The 23,569-nt window shown below is 43.5% G+C and overlaps 1 protein-coding gene across 1 annotated transcript; it reads left to right on the top strand.

Moving 5' to 3' along the window:
• The first annotated feature begins 1,954 nt into the window (after nucleotides 1-1,954).
• Nucleotides 1,955-23,360, top strand: DNAJC21 (DnaJ heat shock protein family (Hsp40) member C21). Its single transcript, XM_040630508.1, has 12 exons — nucleotides 1,955-2,103; nucleotides 9,035-9,128; nucleotides 10,662-10,785; nucleotides 11,090-11,212; nucleotides 11,612-11,916; nucleotides 12,743-12,894; nucleotides 14,861-14,948; nucleotides 17,593-17,751; nucleotides 18,177-18,219; nucleotides 20,840-21,012; nucleotides 22,114-22,189; nucleotides 22,697-23,360. Exons 1-12 carry the CDS (start codon nucleotides 2,007-2,009, stop codon nucleotides 22,859-22,861), a joined length of 1,599 nt encoding a protein of 532 aa, XP_040486442.1. The 5' UTR covers nucleotides 1,955-2,006; the 3' UTR covers nucleotides 22,862-23,360.
• The last annotated feature ends 209 nt before the right edge of the window (nucleotides 23,361-23,569 follow it).

Below are 23,569 nucleotides of genomic sequence, written 5' to 3'. Positions count from 1 at the left end.
CAGTTTAGAGGTTCACTTTAAATACTTGCGTGTGGCTAATGAAGGCCAGTTCTGGTTAAGTGTGGGGGGAGAAAAAGCTTATTTATTTAAGCAACTGAATATAGCCTGGGATGAAAAGAAGCTGTATTCAGGATTTGTATTTAAACACCCACATCCCAAGAAGTTAATTATAGGTTATAAAATAAACTGGCTCAATAAGTTGTTTGAAGACCCAAACTTTTAACATTTTCTGAGGTGTGTGTTCTGGAGTTTTAGTGGAATTTCTTCAACAATTTCGATTATCAGTTTCTACATATTTTCCTGTCTCAAATTACTTCCCTTTCATGATCATTTATGTGGGTACCTCGTTTGAATGAGAATTTCTCTTCTTTCAAGTTCATGTTCATTTAGAAGTCAACTTGTTAAATAAAGATAATCCTTTAAACTGAAATTTGTATCTAGTGTAATTGTCTTTATATTTCTGTACAATGTTACAGGCAGAAACAGTTCCCTCTTCTCTCAGGAGGAAAAAGGCAAGTGACTCACAGGTTGTAAGCAAAACCAGATGGAGGAGGAGGACGGAAAAAGTTCTCTTGTTACTTTTTGTCCCCCTACCCCTAGTCACATTCTCAAATGGGGAAAGTTACCATTTTCACCTGTATTCAAACTTCTCAATCCCTACCCATTGCCAGTTTACAAACTAAGGTGGTATAGTATCTTCCTTCTTTGAAAAAGAGGTGTATGAATTTCGAGTATGAGTTGGTTGAACAGTGGTGTGTGCAGAAACTTGATGAGGTTTAAGGTTGGTTGGTTTTGATTGTGCAACGGGCAGGATTATTAGGGAAGCAAGGGACCATCTCATACAATAGACGTTAGCAAGAGCCAACCCTTCTCTTTACACATGGTTGACAAAATCTACACCTAACAACATATGTAAACATTCCACATTACAGTGAAATATATTGGTGTATATATGAAACCAATATATTTTAATGACAATTAGGATACTATTTTGACATGTTATCAAATTGTTTGGAACAGTTGTAGGGATCTTCCATCCTGTAATAACAGTGTATGAGATCAACAAAAACTGGTTAAATACTATCCCTTAACTTCATTCTTAATCTAGGAAATGTAGGATTAGAAGCCAGAAAATTAGGATTAAAGAATGGTGGATGAATGGGTCAGCACAATTTTATCCATGTTGGTGGTAAAACATTTGGTATGTTATTTAAAATGTGTTGATGCTCTCTCAAATTCTTCCAGTTAAGGCATCATATTTACTGTTATTTCACTGCATATTGGTCAGGACGAGCAGTATTAAAGATCTCGGTAAGTGGCAACTGGAGAGAATTGAAGAGTTAAATCCTGTATTTGGTTCACCTGAATCCTGCCATTGATCAGCTGGGGAGGCCTGAGCAAGCCACTCGAAGACTTTGAGCCCAAGTTGCCTCATCTGGAAAAACGGGGCTCCACTGAGAAATCGTTTTCAGAAAACAAGATGCTTTCCAAAATCTTCTCCCATCAGGCTCCTATCAGCCCTCAGGTGGTCTGCCCAGTTGGTGCTCCTTACAGAGACTGCCTACTGTGCCCCTCACAATGACGCCCACCGTGGCCCCGCCTCCCACCTGTCGGGGCCCCGCCTTCATCCCGCCGCGGCCCCGCCTTCATCCCGCCGCGGCCCCGCCTTCATCCCGCCGCGGCCTCGCCTCCCACCCTCCGAGGCCCCGCCTCCCTCTCGCGCAGCTTTTCCGGGAACCGAGCCCTCCCCCAGCCCATGCGCTGCCGCGGCCGCCGGCACCGCCCCCTCCGCGCGCCCGCGTGCCGCAGCCCGCGCCGCCTGTCGCCGCCGCGCGATCCGCCACCCGCGCCGCTGCCGCCGCCGCCGCGCTCGCTGGCTGGCCCGGTGCGGGCGCCGGGCTCCCGCTGCCGAAGAGGACCAGCAGCGCCGCCGCCACCACTTCGGCCCGGGCCCGGGCCCCGGCCCCGCCCCGGGCCCCGGCCCCAGCCCCCTGCCCGGCCGGGCGATGAAGTGTCACTACGAAGCGCTGGGGGTGCGGCGCGATGCCAGCGAGGAGGAGCTCAAGAAGGCCTATCGGAAGCTGGCCCTGAAATGGCACCCGGGTAACTACTCCGCAACCGTCGCAGCCCTTGCAAAAGCCGGACCCCCGCCCCCCTTCGCCCCCCTCTTCCCAGAGTAACTCCGGGACCCTGGCCAGCCTCAACCTGCCCGCCCTGTAACTCCCCTCGCTCTGGAAACCCTGCCCGGGTCCCCGGCCAGGTGCCCCTGCGCAGTGCTCTTCCCGCCGGGCGTTTTCCGCGTCCGTCGGCGGACGCATCCCTCACCCCAGGCTTCACTTGAGCCCCGGGCACCCCGTCCCTTCCCAGACGTTCCCCCGCCCACCCACCAACCTCGACGCTACCCGCAGTGGCACTTGATGGGAAGGACTCATTCTAGCGACTTCACCCGCTCCTCCCACCCCTTCGCAGACACCATCGAAGAAGCAGGAGTCCTGAGCTCGCGAGCTTGGTCCTTGCTTGAGTCTCTGCCGCTCAGCAGCCCTTAACTTTATCACGCAATCCCAGCTATCCAAGTGTAATTTATCGCCCCTTATTGAAATTAAGACAAAGAAGCTAGTAAACTGTCTTTTAAATAGCTGTGCTTATTTTCACCTCCTTTTCCAGTAAGTTGTTGAAATACAGATCCTGTACTCCACTTGGGATGTTTTGCAGATTTGGAGTTTTAATTGGTCGTCTTCCCTAGTGAAGTTTGTGTACTTAGAAGTAGACTTCTTTTGGATGTTTTATTTGGTGGTAGTTCAGGCCTGTGTGACTTCTGTGAAGTCATCTGATCTTTCAGACTGGGAAACTAAGGCTGTAGTTGAGTATCAGCTTTTTGAGGTTTATAAGAGGTTTAGGTATTAGCACTGATCAATAAGGGTGTTTATAGAATCTCCAGTATGTGCAAATCACCATAGTAAGATTCTGAAGTGCTACTGGGAAAACATGCTGTAAGGCACCAAAAGTTAAATACAAGCGCAAACAAAATAGTGCAGCATACGTAATTGGTAGTTGGGTTAATAGAACAACTAATAAATGCCCCAGGAATTCGGGAGGGGTGTGTCTCACTATGTCCTGAGAGGCAGTGAGACTTCCCCTTGGCAGAGGAGTCTAGATTTAAAGCTGGATCTTAGAGTAATGGAATTGGGAAAAGTGAGCTTAAGAGTAGAGGGAAGAGCACCGTGGTGGACAAAAGATGGTCCAGGGGACAGTTTGACTGAAGGCAGTATTTATTGGAAATCTGAAAATATGGGTTGAGAGAAGAGCTGAAGGAAGGGCCTGGGACCCAAAGTCAAAAGGTCTGTAGTTGGTGGAAGAAGAAATAAAGGTATGGGTTTGTTACTTAAAGTGGTAATGATTACCAACAGGAACTAAACAAATGTGATATGTATCGGAAAGGAAGCAGTGAGCTAAACATTCATCACAGCAGGAAGTTAGTAGCTATATCCAAAATTAATAAATCCAAAAATAGTATAGAAACATATACTTAGAGGAATAGGGGTTGTCATAAGAAATTAAGTTAGGAATTAAAAGGAAGTTAGGAATTCCTTGACTCTTCTGGCTGGACAAGTGTGAGGAAGAGGATTAACGCTTGTGACCAAATGCATATGTAATTTTGATGATAATATGAAGATGTTTTTGAGTGTAGTTTTAAGATTAGATTGTAAAGGGTCCTGAATGTTAGGCTCAGGGCTGTGAAATTGGTTTTTCCAATAAGGGAGAGTTGAAGCCGGTTTTATTAAGATGTCTTGAAGTGGTACTGTGAGGGGGGCTGAGTGGATTGAAGAGGGACGAGGACAGAAGTCAGGTGGTGTCCACCATGGCAAGTAAGGACCCATGACAGGCTGGGGGTCAGTGGGAGGAAAGGGCAAAGCGGGGCTAAAGACATGCTGTAGAGGAAAAATGGTCAGATTTGGTGATTAATTGGAAATCAGTGCAAGGAAAGAAGGAAGACGTATACAAACGTTAAGAAAACATCAGTTAACTATTTTGAAACCAAACTGGTTAGAAACGAAATGGAATGTCTTCTCTGAATGTCATCATAAATCATAACATCCTAAATATCTTTTGGGTTGAAGATGCCTGTACATTTAAAGGATACATACTCCCCAGGCGACACAGGCTCTTGATATATTTTGCTGTGCTGGTTTGTTAATTTGTTAAGCCCGTCAGTTAGCAAATGTTTAATTCATTCTATGTGGGAGGTCCTGTGTTAGATGTTTCTGAGGTTAACATATGGGCTTTGATTCAAAGAATAATTTGTACTTCAAAAAGAAAGGCTGCTCATTTTTCATTCTTAAAGGTATTCTGTGTTTTTTGGGTTTTTTTAAATTGAGCAACTGAAAATAATTTTTAGTAGGGTCAACATTACTTCCTAGTGCAATCACTCCTTGTGAAGGGAAGGCTTTTATTTTATGACTTCTGCGACCACTTTACTGTGTGAATGAGACAGGAATGGTCCCTGCCCTTCTGTCACATAGAGTCATCAGGGAGTCCCAGGAAAACAGGCAGTTTCGGGCTGGTGAGATCAGGGGGTATGAAGGCGAGTACAAGATGCTTAGGAGCACGCGTGCCTGACCCGGCCTGGGTTTCTGTGTGGGTGGGAGAGATGTGCTTCCCCGAAGTGACCTCTAAGGTGAGACCGAAGTGACCTCTAAGGTGAGACCGAGAGCCAGAAGTCAGGGAGCGCAGGTGGAGGGAGGCCAGGCAGAGTATGGCGGAGTGCAGGGAGGGCAAAGAGGGGAGCGCGGCCAGCTATGCAGCAGCCAGGTCTTGGAGGTGGGGGTAAACTAGATGAGGTAGATTGGCTTTTAGCCTAAGGGCAGTGGGAAGCAGGGAAAAAGATAGGTGGTGGTTTTTCAGGTATTTCTCCGGCCACATGGAGAGAATGGATTGGAGCAGGCGAGAGTGGGAGTAGGGAGACCGGGAGGTCAGAGTACATTGAAGTCACCCATGGTGACCACAGGACCTGGGGATGGAAACTCTGAGCCAAGTGCCAGAATTCTCAGTGAGTTAAGGGGCAGTGGTTGAGTGATGTGTGGACGGTGAGAAGAGGAAGAAGATGGGGTTGGCCAATGGTTTGAATCTGGAAGGAATGCTAATGTGCCCTTGGAGGTGAGTAAGGAGCCTGAGAAGGAAGCCCTGCAAAGAAGTGGTGTTCTCAGGGAGCCTGGCTTCAGTCAGGGCAGGACTTAAAAGGCTCAATCCGTGGAATTTTCCAGAAGGCACTGTAAAAAAGCTTGGGAGGGAGTAGAAGAGTGAGTGAATGGAGAGAAAAGCATGAAGAATAGTGTGAGAATGCCTTTTAAACTTTGATGACTGGATTTGTAATTCCTGTGGCCTGTGCATGTGGCTAAAAATAAATGGGCTTTTTGTTTCTTTATTATTGCTTTTTAACTTACTGCATTTATGTGTTTAGATCCCAGTTTAACATTATAGTCAACCAGTTCAGGCATATTTAAGTGAAATAAGCCATATGACAGGCTGAAAAAAATTATTTAAGAAAGATTCTTTAGGAAGAGGCTAGATCTTATTTTCAGCCGGTACACTGATGGGCTTTCTGTGTTTAAAAGCTTGAGCTTTCTCCAAACTTCTTTGGGGGAGGAAGGAAGGGTGTGGGAAGAAACAGGACAACGAAGTACGGTACTGATTAAAAGGTGAAGAAGAACCACCCACATACCTCCCCCAGTCACCTTTTTTGTTTTATGTGGGAAGATTTATTTGCTGGCGTTTTCTGCCATTCTGCTTTAATTGGGACTGTGCTTTTTTATTTATGACAGAAAGTTTATGAATGATTTGATGAAGACGTAGAAATCATGAGTGTTTTTGAATGATGAAAGATGTAGAAATCATGACTCTCGCCTTGAAGGCATATCTGGACTGCGTTCAGCTGCATATGACAGGAAGGTGGCGACAGTCACTAAACCAAACAGTTTGCTTTTTCTCACCTGGCAAGAAATCCACAGGGGACCCGTCCTGGTAGCTCCAGCTCTTGCTGAAACCATCAAAGACCTGCTCCATTGTCCTGCACCAAGTGTCAGCGGTTAAGCCTCAGAGCTGGAAGTTTCTGGCTCTCTGATGTCAAGGTGCAGAGACAGGCAGGCAAGCCACCACGTAGCAGTTCTCCTTCACGAGGTCTGTGGACTCTGCTCAGCAGCCTTCAGGTGGGCCCTCACTGCCCAGGGTGGGTCGGGTCCCAGGGAGCAGAGTGGAGGAGGAGAGGGCAGGGCAGGGACAAAGAGTGCGTGCTGGTAGCCTGTTAAGGAAGTTCTTTAAAAGTTGTCCTAGAACGCTTTTACAGGTGTTACAGATCAGAGCTTAGTCACAGTCGTGCGAAGTCTCTCAGGAGACTGGGAAATGGAGTCTTTATAATGGGACCTGGTGCCCACCACAAAGTCAGGGTTGGCTTGTTACTGGAAGAGGGGAATAAACTAGCAGTCTCTGTCTCAATCCTCATAATCACCTGTAGGCCTCATACCCTGACTTTGGGCTGAGTTAAGGGCATAAGGTGAGTGCCACCAAAGCCCATCTCTATATGGAAAATGGAATCTTTCCTGGGAAGTTTCACTTGGTTGGCATGTGCTTGTATCTCATTGGCTAAAACTGGGTCACCCGATCTCCCCAACCTCAAGAAAGTCTGGGGAGGTGAGTTTTTTTGACTGGGTACGTTACTGTGAACAAAATCAGGGTTTTGTTAGGAGGAAGAGGAGACTAGATATTAGGTAGGCAGCTAGTAGTGTCTTTCACAGAGTGGTAATCAGAATTTAAAATAATTGCAGTAGGGCACTGAGTGTCCTGCATTACCAAAAGCCTGATTGCGACAGGGCCACAACAAGATGGAATTTGGTAGTATTAGTTGGAAATAACAGAAAACCTAACCACAGTGGCTTAAATAAAGGTTTCTCTCTCTCTCACCCTCTCTCATCCCACAAGAAGTTTTGAAGGTAGGTGCCTGCTGGCATTGTTTCAGGGATTCATTAATGTCACTGTGAATCTCTTGGCTTTTTCTTCACAGTCTCAAGATGGCTGCTGAAGCGCCAAACATCATGTCCACATGCAAGACAAGAAGAAAGAGGAAGGAAAGAAAAGACACTAATAATTAGACTTCTGCTGTCATCTCATTGATCAGAGCTGTGTCATATGGCCATTCCTAGCAGCAAGGGAGGTTGGAAAGCAAGTCCTTGAGCTTAGTGAGCCTCCACAATAGAGGCTGCAAGAGAAAAGGAGAGAGGCGTTGGCTGATCTAAACTTCAGTGTCTGCCACAGAATGGTTTCAGAGCTATATCTGAGTTTTTAAAAAGTCCATTATATAGTTATCGCTTGGCTTGTCAGTATGAAAAATACGTGAAACTTTGTCAGCTGTAAATTCAGATTGATGTAACGTGATGCCGTTGTGGAAAGTTATTGTAATGAGCTTTAGTGATTACAAGTAGAGTGTGAAGAAAAGGAAGTACTGAATGGCTCCTTGATTATTGGTGCCTGTCTTTGACTGCATTTGAAGTAGAGGATTACGGGGTGCCGTGAGAAATGGGAGTATTTATTCCCAGGAAGAGGTGGACTTTGGAGTAACCATTGGCTGTCTTCAGAGGGGCTGGGCTGTGGGAGGGGACTTAGACTGGCATTGTGTTATTGCCACTTACAGTGAGGCTGCAGGGATGGGGGGCGTTTTTCCATTTCAAGTTGCCATGATTCTAAAATAGTGAAAGCTTTTTATGTTAAAGCACCTTAGCAAAGAGAGCTATGGCAAATTGCTGCCCTTGAGAAAGTGTTGTCCGTGACAGTGGTCGGGCGGAAAACCACCTGAAGGACTGGACACCAGTGTGATGGTACCTAAAAAGAGGAGGCAGGGTGCCCCCGAGGGCCTTGTTCTAAGGCTGCAAGATTATTCCTAGGGTATATGTTTCTGTCCTACTTTTCCTCCGGCCTCTTAGAGGGCAAGTATTGAGTTGTTTTGGTATGCTCCAGAGTAGATTGAAAATATTTTACTTTCTGAGTATATTAGTTATCTATTGCTACATAACAAATTACCAAAAACGTAGGGCTTAAAACAGTAAACACAGCAAACGTGTCATATGGACTCAGTTTCTGAGGATCAGAGTGTGGGAATGGCTTAGTTGGGTGGTTTTGGCTCAGGGTTTCTCATGAGGTGGTATCCTCATTGGGAAAACCCGTTTTCAGTCTCACTCACATGGTATCGGCAGGCCTTATTTCCTTGCTGGCTGCAGGCCAGAGGCCTCTGTTCTCCACGTGGGCCACCCGAGTGTCTTCTTGCTGTGGCAGCTGGCTACTCCCAGAGCGATCTAAGAGAGCGAGAGCCCAAGATGGAAACTGCAGTGTTTTATAAACCAATCTCAGAAGTAACTTACTGTGCCATCATCATTCTGCTGCCTGCTGTTGGTCACACAGACCAACCCTGGTGTCCTGTGAGGGGGCTCCACAGGGCGTGGATGCCAGGAGGTGGGGATCCTTGGGGGCCATCTTGGAAGCTGCGTACCTCCCTGAGGCAGAGATGCTCTCTGAATTCATAGTTAAGGAAGCACAGCTAAGGAAAGAATAATTCGTATATATTTTTAAAGCTTTATGAGATTTATTTTGGTCTATGTTGATAAGAAAGAAAAAACATAAAGACCGTGTGAACAATAAACATAATTTAGGACTAAATAATAGCAGTCCTTCTGTAACTGATTTGATATATATTTTTTGCTTTTTCTAAAAATAAAATGGATACTACTTGGGGTTTTCCATTTGTGGATGTCCAGATTGAGTGCTCAGTGATGCACAAAGGCTTAGGGGAAAGCATGCAATTTCTACTCAAGCAGATACTTCTCACGTATCCTGATTATCAACTCTCACCAGGCTCTCTTTGCTTTTCCCTGATTGTTTTGCTTTGTTTTGTACACTCCTCATCTCTTTATGGCGTTTGTGACGGAAGAGGTCCCTTTGAGATTCTCTCTACTTGTTTGATGACTGAATATCTGTGACTTTATCTTAACAGATAAAAACCTGGATAATGCAGCAGAAGCAGCAGAACAGTTTAAATTAATCCAAGCAGCATATGACGTGTTGAGTGACCCTCAGGAAAGAGCCTGGTGAGCATCACCCTGTCCCTCCTCTCTTAGGGTATTTTGTTGGGAAGAATTATCAATAGAAGATTTAAAAACTGCATCTTTGTCAAATGTCTCGGTGTGTTCTGAGGCATCTATAAAATGCAGTATTAGAATCGGAGGGAACCTTAGAGGTGAATACTCCAGTTATTTCTTGTTACAGGTGGTGGAACAAAGCTTGGCAATATTAGAGAGATTTAGCTTTGATACTTGTAAAGTAGCCTCTCATTAAATGGGATCTCTTTGGTGTAGGACAAGTTTACTGGTGTTAGACAAGAATGTCAACTTGTCCTTAAAAACAGAGTGTTTCAGAGCAAGAATTGCAGGATTTCCCCAAGAACGACTTTATATGAGGAAATGGAGTTAAGCTTCTGCGTCTGTGACAGATACTTCTACTTGTGATGACCCGATAATTTAATACTCTTTCCGGACAAAAATTTCTATGTTTAAAGTTGAGTTTTCAGATTCTTGATGAACTTTTTGCTACAAAGCAACAGGTTTGAAGCCCTGACATAACCGTGCAAGAACCTGCTGTTACAACATGCGAGGGGGGGCCGTGGTGCGGGGCGAGTCTTGTGTGTGTTAGCATCCAACACAGCTGGCTCTCGAGAGAACGGCTGTAAAAAAAAAAAAAAAAAATTCTTTAAAAATTGTCTTTTATGTGAAAATCAGAGAGGGAATCCTACCTTTTTCTCCTCTTGAAAAATGTGGAGATGTGGCCTCAGAAGTGCTTTTGTTTTCCTTTAGGAACTTTGACATTCTTTCCTGACTTCCTTGGCTCTGTCCCCTTCTCCAGATCTCAGGTGGCCTTCGTGTGCTAAGGACTCTCTTGTCTGAAGCCCCTGCTTGGTCTGAAGCCCCTGCTATTAACTCTCCTGTTACCTGCAGGCCAGACTGCACAGTGACGAGGAGCACAGTCCTTGCAGTGCGGAAGTCCTGGTTCAGAATTCTAGCTTTGCTGCTCATTGGGTTTGTGATGATGGACAGATTATTTAGTATCGCAGAGCTTCGGATTCCGGTTGTATCTTTGGGGATGAGAACTAAACGTTACAGAGTTATTATAAGGAGGAATTGTGTATATGTGAAACTCGTAGATGGTTGACATAAACCTAGGAAGGGTCTTGTTTTGGTCTATGTTGATAAATCCGATCACAAATATATAATCAGTCCGTGGAGCCGATTATGTCCAGTGCTGACCTATTTAGTAATATTTCTTACCTGTAGAAATGCAGCTGCCTTTCTGGGGGAGTCGTGGAAATTCCCTGGCTTGTAAGGTCCTTTGTTCGTATGGGCGAGTACTATGTCAGGCCTTCATCGGACTGGAAGTTGCAGTGATGGTTTTAAGCAGTTCTGTGAAAGATTATCAAGTCTTTTTCATGTTGATATTTAAAAAAATTTTTTTTGAGTGTGGATTGGATCCATTAAAATGTATAATAATATTTGGGCTGTTTCAGAGTAAAGAGTCCTGAATTCTTATTTATTCAGCGTTCACTGACGATGCTAATTTGTTTTGTTTAGGTATGATAATCACAGAGAGGCTCTACTTAAAGGTGGGCTCGATGGGGAATATCAAGACGACAGCTTAGATTTGCTTCACTATTTCACTGTGACCTGTTACTCTGGTTATGGTGATGACGAAAAGGTAAGATAAACGAACTCACTCTTAATTTCCTATCAAGCACGAGACTTTCAAGCACAAAGAGAATTCTTAAAATTATTTATCATCGGTGAAACAGTGTTCATTTTGAAAACTGACAAACGATTGCCTTCATATTTCAACTGTCAGCATACGAAAGCCTCCAGCTGAAACTGAAATGTTCTGCCAGTGACAGAGTTTGAGCCTGTAATTCTCTAACGTTGAAGTTTTTGTGTTACGTTTTAAAATCGTATTCTGTGATTAGACTATAAAAATATTAAGAATTTGTGTTCCTGCTACTGTGTTTTAGGGCTTTTATACAGTTTATCGTAACGTTTTTGAAATGATTGCGAAGGAAGAACTAGAGTCTGTGTTAGAAGAGGAGATGGAGGATTTCCCCACTTTCGGAGACTCCCAGAGCGACTATGATACGGTAGACGAAAACTGCATTGCCGTTTTCTAATTAGCATTTATCAGTGTGTCTTCTCCCCATTTCTTTCTTCAAGAAGAATGGATCCTAATTCTCGGTCCCACACTGTAACTAACTCTCCTCCCCTCTCTCCCTTCCTGGAGGGGCTTTCGGCGCCCTCCGAGCATCCTTCTGTACTTCTTCCTGTTTGTTGAGCGTGGTCCCATCCCGTTCATCGCCTCATTCAGTTTGTTCTGGAGACTGATTTATCCGTAAAGCCCTGAAAGGACTTCTTCTCCATTGAGTAGTGGTGATGTCATGTAAACGAAAACAGAGAAGATGTTTTGTGTCACTGATACTTGCTGCCTTGCTGAAGAAAACAATCTTAAACGTCAGCATTTTCCTTGCTCTCTTCGTCTCCAGGTGGTCCATCCTTTCTACGCCTATTGGCAGAGCTTCTGCACTCAGAAGAACTTTGCCTGGAAGGAAGAATACGACACGCGACAAGCTTCAAACCGCTGGGAGAAACGAGCCATGGAGAAGGAAAACAAAAAGATCCGTGACAAAGCGAGAAAGGAGAAGAATGAGCTTGTGCGCCAGCTGGTGGCCTTCATCCGTAAGAGAGACCGAAGAGTGCAGGCGCACCGGAAGCTGGTGGAGGAACAGAACGCCCAGAAGGCCAGGAAGGCGGAGGAGATGAGGCGGCAGCAGAAGCTGAAGCAGGCCAAGTACGGGACGCGCTGGGACGCGCGGCCGGGCCCCTTGCTCAGTCCAGGTGTGGGGCCGTGAGGCCGGGCCTCGTGGGGCGCTTTCCTGGGGGGCCACGGCCTCGTCCTGGCTGCGTCAGCCACCCTAGCCTGGCGTGTTTCCCTCCAGAGGCCTTTATACTTGAGATCCTCTCCAGACTCTTGTGACACGTCATAGTAATGACCGTCAGTGGATCTCTTCCTCTGGACCAGGCCCCGTTCTAAGCTCTTGGGTCACAGCAGTTCTGCGAAGTACGTTCTGGCTTTTGTCCTCGTCCTTTCGAGGAAGCGAGGCATACGGGTCCAAGACCCCATAGCGAGGGAGTCACAGAGGCAGGCGTCAGACCCACGACGCCCGTGCGGCGCCCCACGCTGCCCCACCTCGCAGTCCTGCCTCTTTGTCGGGTGCACTGCAGATCGCTAGTTCCTTTTCAGGCCTTTAAAGCTTTGTTCCTTGGAGTTCGTGTCAAAACCTTGCGTCCAGAGCACTGTAGCGTTCTTTTAAAGATTATTCATTTCTTACAAATTCTACCCCCACCCCACCCTTCATTTTTGGAAAGTGAGCACTTTACTCGACACTTAGGATTTAAAAGCACCTCAAGCCTTCTTTAATAACTTGCTAAGAATTCTAGGTTTTGAGTAGTTAAAATCCCCCACGCGACAGGTAAGTGGCTCTGTCCGCCTGGAGCTGGGTGCTGATGGTCCGGGAGGAGGCCGCTCTCCGGGGGGCGGGTCTGAAGCCTGCAGGGCGAGCAGAAGCGCGCGGGGACCCGCTTCCCGGCGTGACCAGACCGTGCTGTGTGCCCAGCCTGGCAGAGCAGTACAAGGAGCAGAGCTGGATGACTGTGGCCGACCTGGAGAAGGAGCTCAAGGAGATGGAGGCGCGCTACGAGAAGGAGTTTGGAGATGGGTCCGATGAGGCGGAGACCGAGGCACCTGAGCTCCGAGACGCGCCCGACGGTAACTTTGAGCCTCGGGAAACTCGAGGGAATGAATGTGTTTGTGCGCACACGTGGTACACCCGGGATGCTCATGGGTGGCCGGCGGGGGTGGGCTGTTCGTGGCCCACGTGGTGCACCCGGGATGCTCATGGGTGGCCGGCGGGGGTGGGCTGTTCGTGGCCGTCTGCTTTCTAAGCAGAGCTGGAAATCTGGATTTTTAGGGGACCTCTTCCAGTTTTTAAACTGGAATTGTGGCAACAATTAAAATGATAATATTGTATAGGCCAAGCAAAGGTAGTCCATTGACGTCGTCGAATCTCTAGACTACCAGAGTAAGAAACGAGAGTTTATCTGATGAGTAAACGCTTTTCTGAGCATGCTTTAAACAGTTGTACTTCTGGCTGCATAAATACGTCGGCAAATGGGCATATTGACCAGTGTGACTGCTGGTTACTTAAAACCTGCCACGAAGCTCGGTAGGTCAAGTTTTAATAGCAGCCCTTTCCAGAAAAACTGATATTGTACAGGAGTCTATGTGGTGTATGTAAATTCTTTCTCTCATTTCTGACTGTGTTGAGGGGCTCCTCTTGGTGTGCAGACAAGTGTCCTTTCTGGGCCTCTCTCGTGAGAGCACGAGGCACGTGACGCCCTGAACAGGCGAGGAATAGGCATTGTGGAGAATAACCCGACCTTTCCTGTTGTCTCTAGCTGTTCCATGGGGAATAATGTGGAAGGATCTAAGCACAGTTTCACCTTATCTACAAATGCCATGTTTTAGACTAGTAGCCAAATGATAAAATGATGGACTTTTATTTACTTAAAATGATTACAAAATGAAAATTTCTGTTAATGACTTAGAAGTAGTATGGGTGAAAGTCTTTTGAAAATTGTAATGAATTCTGTAAACGTGAGGTGGCATGAGTTTTATGTAAAATTGATGAAGTGCTTTCACATGCAAGAGATTGCTTGATCCTCACACAATACCCCTTAAATGCATAGAATGATTTCCCTTTTACCGAAGAGGAGGGTAAGACTGAGGAGCTGTGGCATATAGGCCTGCCCTCTGACCATTCTCAGATCCAGATTTTGACTTCAATCCAACATTCTTTATTAACTATTTGATTAATCGTTTATTTAATGAAAGGGTACAGGTAATTGCACAGTTATACCATTTATTAAACATTAGCACTAGGTAGGGTGAGTTTTGATCATTTATGATTTCAGTGAGAATGTCCTTCAAAATCATATTAATATCACTTATTTATAAAGAACCAAAACATAGACTATAGAAGAGATACCTTGGGATCTTTATTGATCTCATTGCATAATCTCAGTGGCAATCAGTTTACTTGTTTATTTCTTATAAAGATAGGTGGGATTTTGCAAAGACTTTCAGTTCAGCATTTTAGTTGCTTAGATTTTGTGGACTATATTGATAGTAATTATTTCATTTTAAAAAAGCTCCAAGCTTATAAAAAAACAAGGGGGTAAAGATGTGTTAAAGTTTACATATAAGATGCTATTTTATGACCAGCCCATCGAATAATGATGGAATGTTATAAGCTAAGTTGATTTAAACATTTAAGAGTCGATTACAATTACGAGTATGTTTGCATCAAATCTTGCACAAGAGATAAACTGAAAAACCTTTGTCGAAAAAACTGCTTTGTGGTAGAACTATAGAAATGGCATTTGATTTTCTGAACTTAGCTCACGCTGAGAACTTTGAGGAGACTTTGAGTCTTCTCAGTAGACTTATGAGAAGCACTGGAAAGACAAAGTGGTTCATTTGGAATCCTCCAATTCAGGACTGCTTTCAAAAGGTCAGCTCAAATCCTGGGAACGTCGTTTGTTTTTTTGTAAGGACATACAGTTTCTAATTTGTGTGATGTTAGATCGTTACCGAAGACATGTAATTTATTAACATGGTTTAGATTTTGGCTTCTACTCGGACGGAGTTCTTACCGTCGGCTCCCCTCTCGTAGGTAAAGACAGTGACGAAGCTGAGGATGCTGAACTGTACGATGACCTTTACTGCCCAGCGTGTGACAAATCTTTCAAGACGGAAAAGGCGTAAGTTTAAGATCTTTGAACTCCCCTTTTCTTCCGAGGTGAACTAGAACACCGGAAGTCCTAAAAAGAAAGGGCTCGTGGCAGTGGGTCACCAGCCCTCCTCCATTCTCCGGGGGGGGATTTCTGTGCAGCAGAGGAGGGAGAAGGATTCGTACCAGTGGTTAAGCACGTTGTACTGATTCTCATTCATGCCAGGAGTCCTACGTGATAGCTGCTCTTTAAAACACAGACGTGTCTCCAGAAAGAAATGTTGCTTATTGGCACAAAGAAGGCACGGTCACACAGGCAAGGAGGCTAGACCAAAGCTTGTCTGTGTCGCTGGTGGCAGACTCCCTTCTGGCCATCACACTCCCGTGCAGGCCAGTGCTGCCAACCTGGGAGCTTTAAACATGTCCTGCCTAAATTACATTTGCTGAAGCGGAGGGACTTCGCCTTTTGGAAACAAGGAGGAAGAGAAAAGTATTTAAAGGGATACTATGGTAAAGAGAGGGGAAAGAATAGGGAGAACACAAAAGCAGAGTCAGCAAGAGACAAAGAAACAAAGCACACGTGGGGAAGGAGAAAGGAGACTGAAGGATGCCAGTGGGGGTGTGGGAGTCGTACAAGGTGTTGGTGTAGAGCCCTGAAGGGAAAAATTGTGGAGTGGTAAGAGAAGTGGCAAGGGCAGAAGAATTAGAAACAAGAAAACCAAAGCAACAGTGAAGGAGATTTAAAAAATTATTTTTTTATATGGAAATAATGTCAGATTTACAGAGAAGTTGCAAGGACAGAATATAGAGTGCCCGGTTCACCTGTTGCTGACATTTTGCCCCGTTGGTGTGCACCCCACCTCCCCTGCTCCACACGCTGTTTTCCCTGAATTTGAGAGTAAGTTCCGTCCATGATGCTCCTGTACCTCCAAATACTTCGGTTTGTTCCTTAAGATTAGGTGTTCCGTTAGGTGATCACAGGACAGCGTCAGCCTCAGGGAACGTGTAACATGGATATGGTCCTCTCGTGTCCTTTACCGCCCATCTTCCACTTCTGTCAGCAGAGCCTCTGTTCACGTCCTGTACAGTGTCTCTTCCACTCCGATCGGAGCCGCTCTAGGATCATGGATTGCGTTCATTTATTTAGTCCTATTTAATCTGGATCAGTTCCCTTGTCTATGCCGTCGTTACTCCAGAGCACGGGCCCTTTAAAACATTTTTTTACTGGAGTGTATATCATCTTGAGTTTGTCCATCTCCTCAGGATTAGCTTCTGTGTCTCCAGCTGGAATACTGCATCAGCAAGTCGTGCTGCTCCCGGGCCTTCATTTCTGGAAGCGTACAGCATCTGGCTGCCCTTCCTTGATAGTTTTGATCACCCAGCCAGGGCGTTGTCTCATTTCTCCACTGTAGAGTTAGTATTTTTTCCCCTTGCCACAGATTTTACCTTATAGCCTGTGTAATCTGTGGGGAGACACTTTAAAGTTAGGCAAGTATCTTGCTCCTCATCAAAACGTCCTAGATTTGTCATTCACTGATGATTTCAGCTTGTACCGCTTGTCACCATAATGGTTCCAAAAGGGGCCTTTCTGGTACCAGTGGTCCTTCTCCATTATTAGTCGTCATTAGGGCTACTGCTATCAGGAAGAGCCCTGCCTCTCCTCCATCTAAGCTGTCTATTATCAGTATGAATTTGTGAAGTTTTTCAGTGTTTTAAAATTTATTACTGTGCTTTTCATGCTCAAACTTTTCCAGATACGATTAGTGAGAGTTCTTTCAAGGTGGCTCCTGTGTCCTTTTGACATGTTCCAGTCATTTTTTTGAGCATTTACTTTCTGGCAGAAGATGTTCCAATTTCTCTAAGAAACCATGGGAGGAGGAGAATTTTAGTGGAAAAGAAGAGTAGCAACTGAAACTAGAAAACCCAAGTCTGAACAGATGAGATAAAGTTGGTGGGATTGACATAAGTTTCCTACTTTCTTGTTCATCTAATAACTCTGGTACTTATGTGCTGTCAACCCTCTTTTGTAGAGTGTGACTTCGTGGCCCGCACGTGCACTGAAGGGGACATGGCTCATAGAGTTTGAGGCAAAGGAGGGTAGATGTGTCTGAGCTCACATGTAGGATGGTGGGAGTGAGAAGGGAGAGCCCTCTTGAGAAGGCGAAAGACAGTTATTGAAAAAAGCAAAAGGAGGTAAACTACCCTGGTACCTGAGGCCCTTACATCATAACCCAAGCGGTCTTCTCTTCAAGTTGGAAGGTTGTCTTGTAATTTCTCAGGATCGTCTAAAGCCCACAGTACAACCTGGAACGTGTAAGCGCTTGGCTAAGACTCAGTGATGAAGAGGAAACAGTAGAGAAGACTTGAATTTTAAGAATTGGAAAACAAAAATAATAGAGAATTTGACCAAAAAAAAAATTGGAAGGAAATATGTAGATAAAAGGACAGAAGGAAGGGAGTGTGCTGGGAAACGGGGAAGAAGAGCACAAGCATGGGCCGGCCGAGTCCTCCTGCCTGAGAGGTCCTCACAGGGTTCTCCTGCTTCTCTTTGTAGGATCCCCCACATTTTGCTTCCTTACTGGGAAAAATGTTAACGTGGTTACATTTATTCAGCCACATATTTGGGCACGTGTGCATCCTGTCGTGGTTACTAACGTCAGATTGTTCTTTCACAGCATGAGGAATCATGAAAAATCAAAGAAGCATCGGGAAATGGTTGCCTTGTTAAAACAACAGTTGGAGGAGGAGGAAGAAAATTTTTCAGGACCTCAAACTGATGAAAATCCATTGAATGCCAATTCTGAGGAAGAAATAGAAGATGCACCAAAACAAAAGTACTTCTAAAAATGCTTCTAGACGTACTTACCACATTCGAGATGAGTTGCATTTAAATGCTGTGTTATCTGAAAGAAGTTATTCTGTTATGCTAATATTTTCCACAGTTTTTTCTACATAAGGGAACTTACAGTATTGAAACGGATAAAGCATGATGTCAAATATAATCTTTACAGAATATATTATGACTGTATTAAAAGCACTTTTATACCTAGGTAATTGATATGCTAATTACCATCAATGGAACCACTGTTCTAATTTTCTAATGATAACGTTAATATTTTCTTTTTAATACCTTGTGATATTAAATACTTTTAAAATTTTACTTCTCTCTGTATCAGTAGTGTTTTAGTATTTTTTTTTCCCACTTAGGAAGTAGTCACAGAGTTAAATATTTGACATTTTGATTTATATTTATTCTTAGGCTTTCTAAAAAGCAGAAGAAAAAGAAACAGAAACCAGCACAGGTATGTTGGAAAAGTTTTATTAACAATTTTTAAATGTCAAATATAAAGTGGGGCTGCTTTTGTCCAGTATAGTTTGTATTAAGGAGAGGGATTTTCACTCTATAATTTTATGTTGGTTATAAAACAGACTGAAGGGAGTTGAAAACAATTTTCTTTTTTCATCACTTTTCTGCCATTAATATGTATGTAGCTAATTTACTTAATTACTGTTGTCGGTGTGTCTCAAAATTTTGCAAATGAAATTAATTCCCTGACACTAATTAGCTGAGTGATATTAAAAAAATATCTGGACACATGTGATGACTGGGTCTTTAAATCAAGACACCAGTTAAAATCAGAAATATGTGAAAATCTGAGGGTTGATTATTGTATATCTAGGTTTCTTTTGCCAACAACAAATGAAATTTTGCAAAAGGAACATTTGGTTAGAAATGTGATGATTATGATTCTTGAAAAAATGTTTAATATTACTCAGAAATGTAAGTAGTTTAAATATTTCACACCTGGCATCTAAATCCAATCTCTCAAGAATATTTTTAAATAAGTTATTATGTTGTTAGAGATGCTGACAATCGTGTAGATGTATAAACACACGAGCTTGTCCATTTTACTAAGAATATTCGGTGGTTCTTAAGGGAATGGAATTGATTTCTGTGCTACTTTAATCTAATTGTATTAGCTTATATTAAGTATTAAATGTTACAGTTCTTTTTGAAAACTGAAAATACTTTCAAGAAAATTTAGTTAACACATTAATTTTTCATAAAACTTTAGATTTGGCTTATCTATTTAAATGGTTATGTATTTGAAAGTAGTTTTATCTGCCTCATATTCCAAAAATGATACATGACACATGAGTTTATCACTGTTAAAATTTGTGACTTGGAACCTTTGCTTCAATTATAAAACCACGTAGCAAGTTCTATGTTCCTTTATAAAATGACTCATACCGTCTTCTACCCAAGGACTCTATAGTCATTAGCTTAGAACATTTCCTCTCTCCTTTACGTGTGCCAGAACCACTAGCATAAACACAAGATAAGAGAGATTCATACCTAACCCAAGCCTGTCTTGTCTTGAGTTAGGAAGGGTGGGTCCTATAGATTGCAGTAATAAACACATGTATTTGTGTTTTCTTACCGACGAAAATGCAGCGTTTACTACCCCATTTTTTCCCCTCCAAAGCTCTGTTCCTTTATAGTAATACCTCTTGTCGATGGTTTCTGATTCTATCAGGAAGAAAGTCCCAGCTTGGACCTAGTTTTATGTAACACTCTTCCTGATGTTTTCTCAGTTCTTTTTGAAAGGAAGGTGGTGTGGAGACGTGAACTAGTAGATTAAAGAGCAGCGGGCAGCAAATACAGAGAATCAGGAAACTTCAGACTGGGAGAGTTTTCTGGATGGTCAGAAAAAGAAATTTGCATAACCAGGAAGGTAAAAGAAAACCCGAAAACTGAAAATGAATGTAAACAGCTGACCCCAGCTGACCTAAAGGAGGAATCCAAGTAACTTTTGAGCACTGTACTCTGAACACCCTTCATGGGACACATTCCAAAGACAAAATTACCTGCAAAAAAATAAATCCTGAACTTAGTAGATATTTTGGTGCTAATATTTTTGCTAGAAATGTGTAACCTGAATCTAATCGTAAGGAGACAATCGGGCAGAGTCAAACTGTGGGACGGAATAGCCAGCAGATTGTCAGTGTCATGAAAGACAAAAAGTAGGGCTGTGGTTCTAGAACAAAGGAGATTCAAAGGGCATGACCACTACACGCAGCATGGGGTCCTTGACTGTCACCCTGACCTGTCAGGGCTCACAAGAGAGGACGTTACTGGGTTGTGAATACGGATTACGGAGCAGATCATCAGCATTAAATTCTTGAGTACGAAGAGGGTCTTTTGGGGATGCAGGAGCATGTCTTTGTTCTTAGGAGCCACATGGGGAAGGGTCATGATATCTGCCTGCGCTTACTTGCATCGTTCTGGGTATGGGGGCAGGGTGTGTGTGTGCAGAGAGGAGGGAGGAAGGGAAGGGAAAGCAAATGGGGCAAAATGTTGCCCCAACCCAAACCAACAACAGCAAACACCCTTCACGTAGTGAAGGTGTTTGCCCAGCTTTGTCTTTTTTATAATGCTTATTTGCTGGTTTTTTTTTTCTAACTATAAAATAGGTGCTCATTGCAGATCGTTTGGAAAATATAGAGAACTATAAATATCACCCCTAATTCTGTGTATAGATACTACTTAGTATTAAATTGTGATCAGACATTATATATAATTTTCTCTTTTATATTTTAGCTAATGTGTTGTAAGTATTGTTCCACAAAATTGAATCAGTGTCTTTGCAACCATGATTTTTAAGAGCTTCATAATTCCCTTCATAATTCAATCATTCACTTATTAAACATATAGACTGTTTCCAGTATTTCCCTAATTTAGTATTTCTGTAATGAGCATTCATGTTTTTAAATTACTATCTGCTTTTTCTTTTTACTTCCTGAAGATCTCCTCCTCCAGAGCATACAGGACATTATAATTGTGTAGTATAATTATTTGGTATCCTAAGCTGGGATTATTACTATATTTATTTTGTAATGCATACATGTTCTACTACCTAGAATTACGATGATAATTTCAATGAAAATGGAACTGGAGAAGAAGTGAAGGTTGAATCAGAAGATACCAACTTAAATCAAGACCGTGCCAAAGAATTGGATGGTAGTCCCCGAGAAAGTGTCAGTGTCGCTGAGACTGCCGAACTCTGTGATGATCCCAACAGTGAAGCTAAGAAGTAAGTCCAGTTAATGGTGTTTTCTAATTAATGTTGGTGGTAAGAATATCTTTTCATGTTTCAAATATGTCCTTCCCACGATTGATGAAGCAGCTCAGGTGTTATCAGTGACTTGTACGTTGATCCAGACAGACATCCGCCTGTATCCGGGCGAAGCATGTCGGAAAGGAGGAGTGTGCCTGCGGACATTTCAGCAGCATGGCCCAAATCAGAAAGTCCCTTTGATCCCGTTTTTATCCTGTTGAGGTCCTTATTTTATCCCAGATCAGTAATCCCTGACACTCACATGAGAACAGGCCTCCTGATGACGCCGCGCCCCACCTGCCTGGAGCACCGGGAACCGTGTGTCCGTGCTCGGGCAGTCCTCCTGTGCTGGGCCCCGCAGTGCCGGTCATCAGGATCTGTATCCACAGCCTGGGCCCTTCCTGCTGGCGGGAGCCCGGGAATGTGGGGGCCGCACTGGGTCACAGTGGCTGGCCAGAGGAAGGTCTCTGTCGGGAGAGAGCATTCCTGGTCTCTTCTTCCTGCCTGGCCTTGCTTTCTTGTCTCCAGCCTCCCCTCTTCCTCTAGAGCAAGAGTAATTTCTTATTTCTTGAGGAAAGATCTGAACAGTAAGTAGCCTTGGGTCGCTGTCCAGGACCACGAGAAAGAGTTCCCATGACAGAGGAGAGTGGGCGCCTGAGATGCCAGTCCTTATGACCGTTGGAGCAGCAGCGAGGGGGCGGGACAGCGCACTCGGGGGTTTAGGGACTGAGGTGGCGTCCGTGAGGGAAACACGGTGATGGAGGCCTGGGGTGGGCCTGTGGCTCGAGCAGGAGAGCAAGGAACCGCACAGTCCTGTAAGGTGTTGTAGCTTGTGTTTCAACTGTTTTACATAGGTTCATTAGTTTTGGTGTCCAATTTGACATCTACTGTGATCTTTAAAGTGGCTCTTTAAAGCTATTCATTGGAGATGTGAAAATTAATTAGGTTGGCCATTAAAATTAATGAATTAGCCTTTAGAGTGCATATCACTCTTTTTGAGTCTTCTTGAGAGCAAAATAACAATTAAAAGGGGTACATTATTATTGGATTGTAACAGTTCTATAATTTATTTTCCAGTGCTCCTAGACCCAAAGGAAAGAAAGCCAAAGATACAAAAAAATCTGTCAAAGTACCTGCTGAACCACAGACAGTGGTAGGTCAAAATCATATTGACATGTTTTCAGTGGACCTTGTTTCAGCAGTCTAATCTAAACTCTTTGTTCTCGTTCTGAAGATGTATTTGGTGAGCCCTGCTGCACCTGCCGTATGGGTGTGGGTCATCCACAGTTTTTCTGGACGAATGTAGAATTTATATCTGTGCTGCTGTCACTGTTGTTCTAGAGTAAAAGGCACGTTGGGAATGCCAGAGTGTAACAGAAGTTACTGCTCTGTTTTCCATTACTTGGAAATCTAAAACCTCGATCTAGTCCGGAGGGTGCGTACTGTTGAATGCCTCAGGACTCCTAAAGTTGATGGTGTTGGTCGATGGGACTTAACTTCTAAGAACAGCTGCCTCTTTTGAGCCTGTCTTTGTGGCTGTCATTTTGTTAAAAAGTCTTTATTTTGAAATATTTGATATTTAATCTCAACGTGAAAACCCAAATCACCGCTCTCGGGTAATAACACTTACTCTTATTTATGGTTTTTTTTCCCTCTTCAGAGTGATGTTCTTATCAGCTGTGCAACCTGCCATAGTGAATTTCCATCCCGGAATAAACTTTTTGACCATCTGAAGGCCACAGGTCATGCAAGAGCACCTTCGTCATGTTCTTTAAACAGTGTAACAAGTAGTCGAAGCAAGAAAGAGAAACGTAAAAACAGATAGAAATTCTGCCAACGCTTTTTCTTTTTGATTGTCTCTAGATTTTGAAACCAAAAACTGAACTGAAGTCATCTAAAGAGTTAAAATTTCGGTGATCTGCAATTTATTGCATTGTGGAAGATTATTTTTTATCTTGTAAAAACATTTTTTTGTTTAATATATATTTTTTAAACATTTCATTAGTGATTGAATTCTACTTTGCCATCTGAATTGACTTGAATGTCTCAAAACAGGTACATATTGTAAAGTGTGCATTCTTGATTTCTGTTGGCTCACAGGGACAGAAATGTACAGGGAGAATTAAATTATTTTAACACATACAAATGCTCCTTTCTGTTTTATTTTATGGATTTCACATAGTAATTTTATATGATTCAGTTCTTTTGTATTCTGTTTCATGATCTGTCAAAGACTCAGTTTGTTTTAAAATCATCATAGATTTTTTTCTCACCTGATACCATGACTCCAGTTCTGATTTTAAAATTATTTCTAAATAACCTATTGTTGATTACTGTATTTTTTTCCTCAAGGACAGTGGTAGGTAGAAACTAATTGAACATATGTGGTTATGTTTCAAGACTAGTATCTCAAGGTATAACCATGGTGATTTACTTTGAGATTTTATAGGTAATTCTCAGTAAGGCATATCTTTTGGTGTTTTGCTCTGATTGAAATCGTGGAGGTGGAAGCAAATCAGTGTATGTGGCACTC

Source organism: Ursus maritimus, unplaced genomic scaffold, assembly GCF_017311325.1.
Source record: "Ursus maritimus isolate PB19 unplaced genomic scaffold, ASM1731132v1 scaffold_15, whole genome shotgun sequence".
Classification (NCBI taxonomy): domain Eukaryota; kingdom Metazoa; phylum Chordata; class Mammalia; order Carnivora; family Ursidae; genus Ursus; species Ursus maritimus.
The sequence above is the reverse complement of the archived record's forward strand: the minus strand, read 5'-3'. Positions and strand labels throughout refer to the sequence as shown.

Coding starts and splice junctions, on each gene's coding strand:
- DNAJC21 (XM_040630508.1), top strand. CDS start 2,007: ATGAAGTGTCACTACGAAGCGCTGGGGGTGCGGCGCGATGCCAGCGAG. Junction 11,213..11,611: donor CCCAGAGCGACTATGATACG/GTAGACGAAAAC, acceptor CTTCGTCTCCAG/GTGGTCCATCCTTTCTACGC. Junction 12,895..14,860: donor GCTCCGAGACGCGCCCGACG/GTAACTTTGAGC, acceptor CCCCTCTCGTAG/GTAAAGACAGTGACGAAGCT.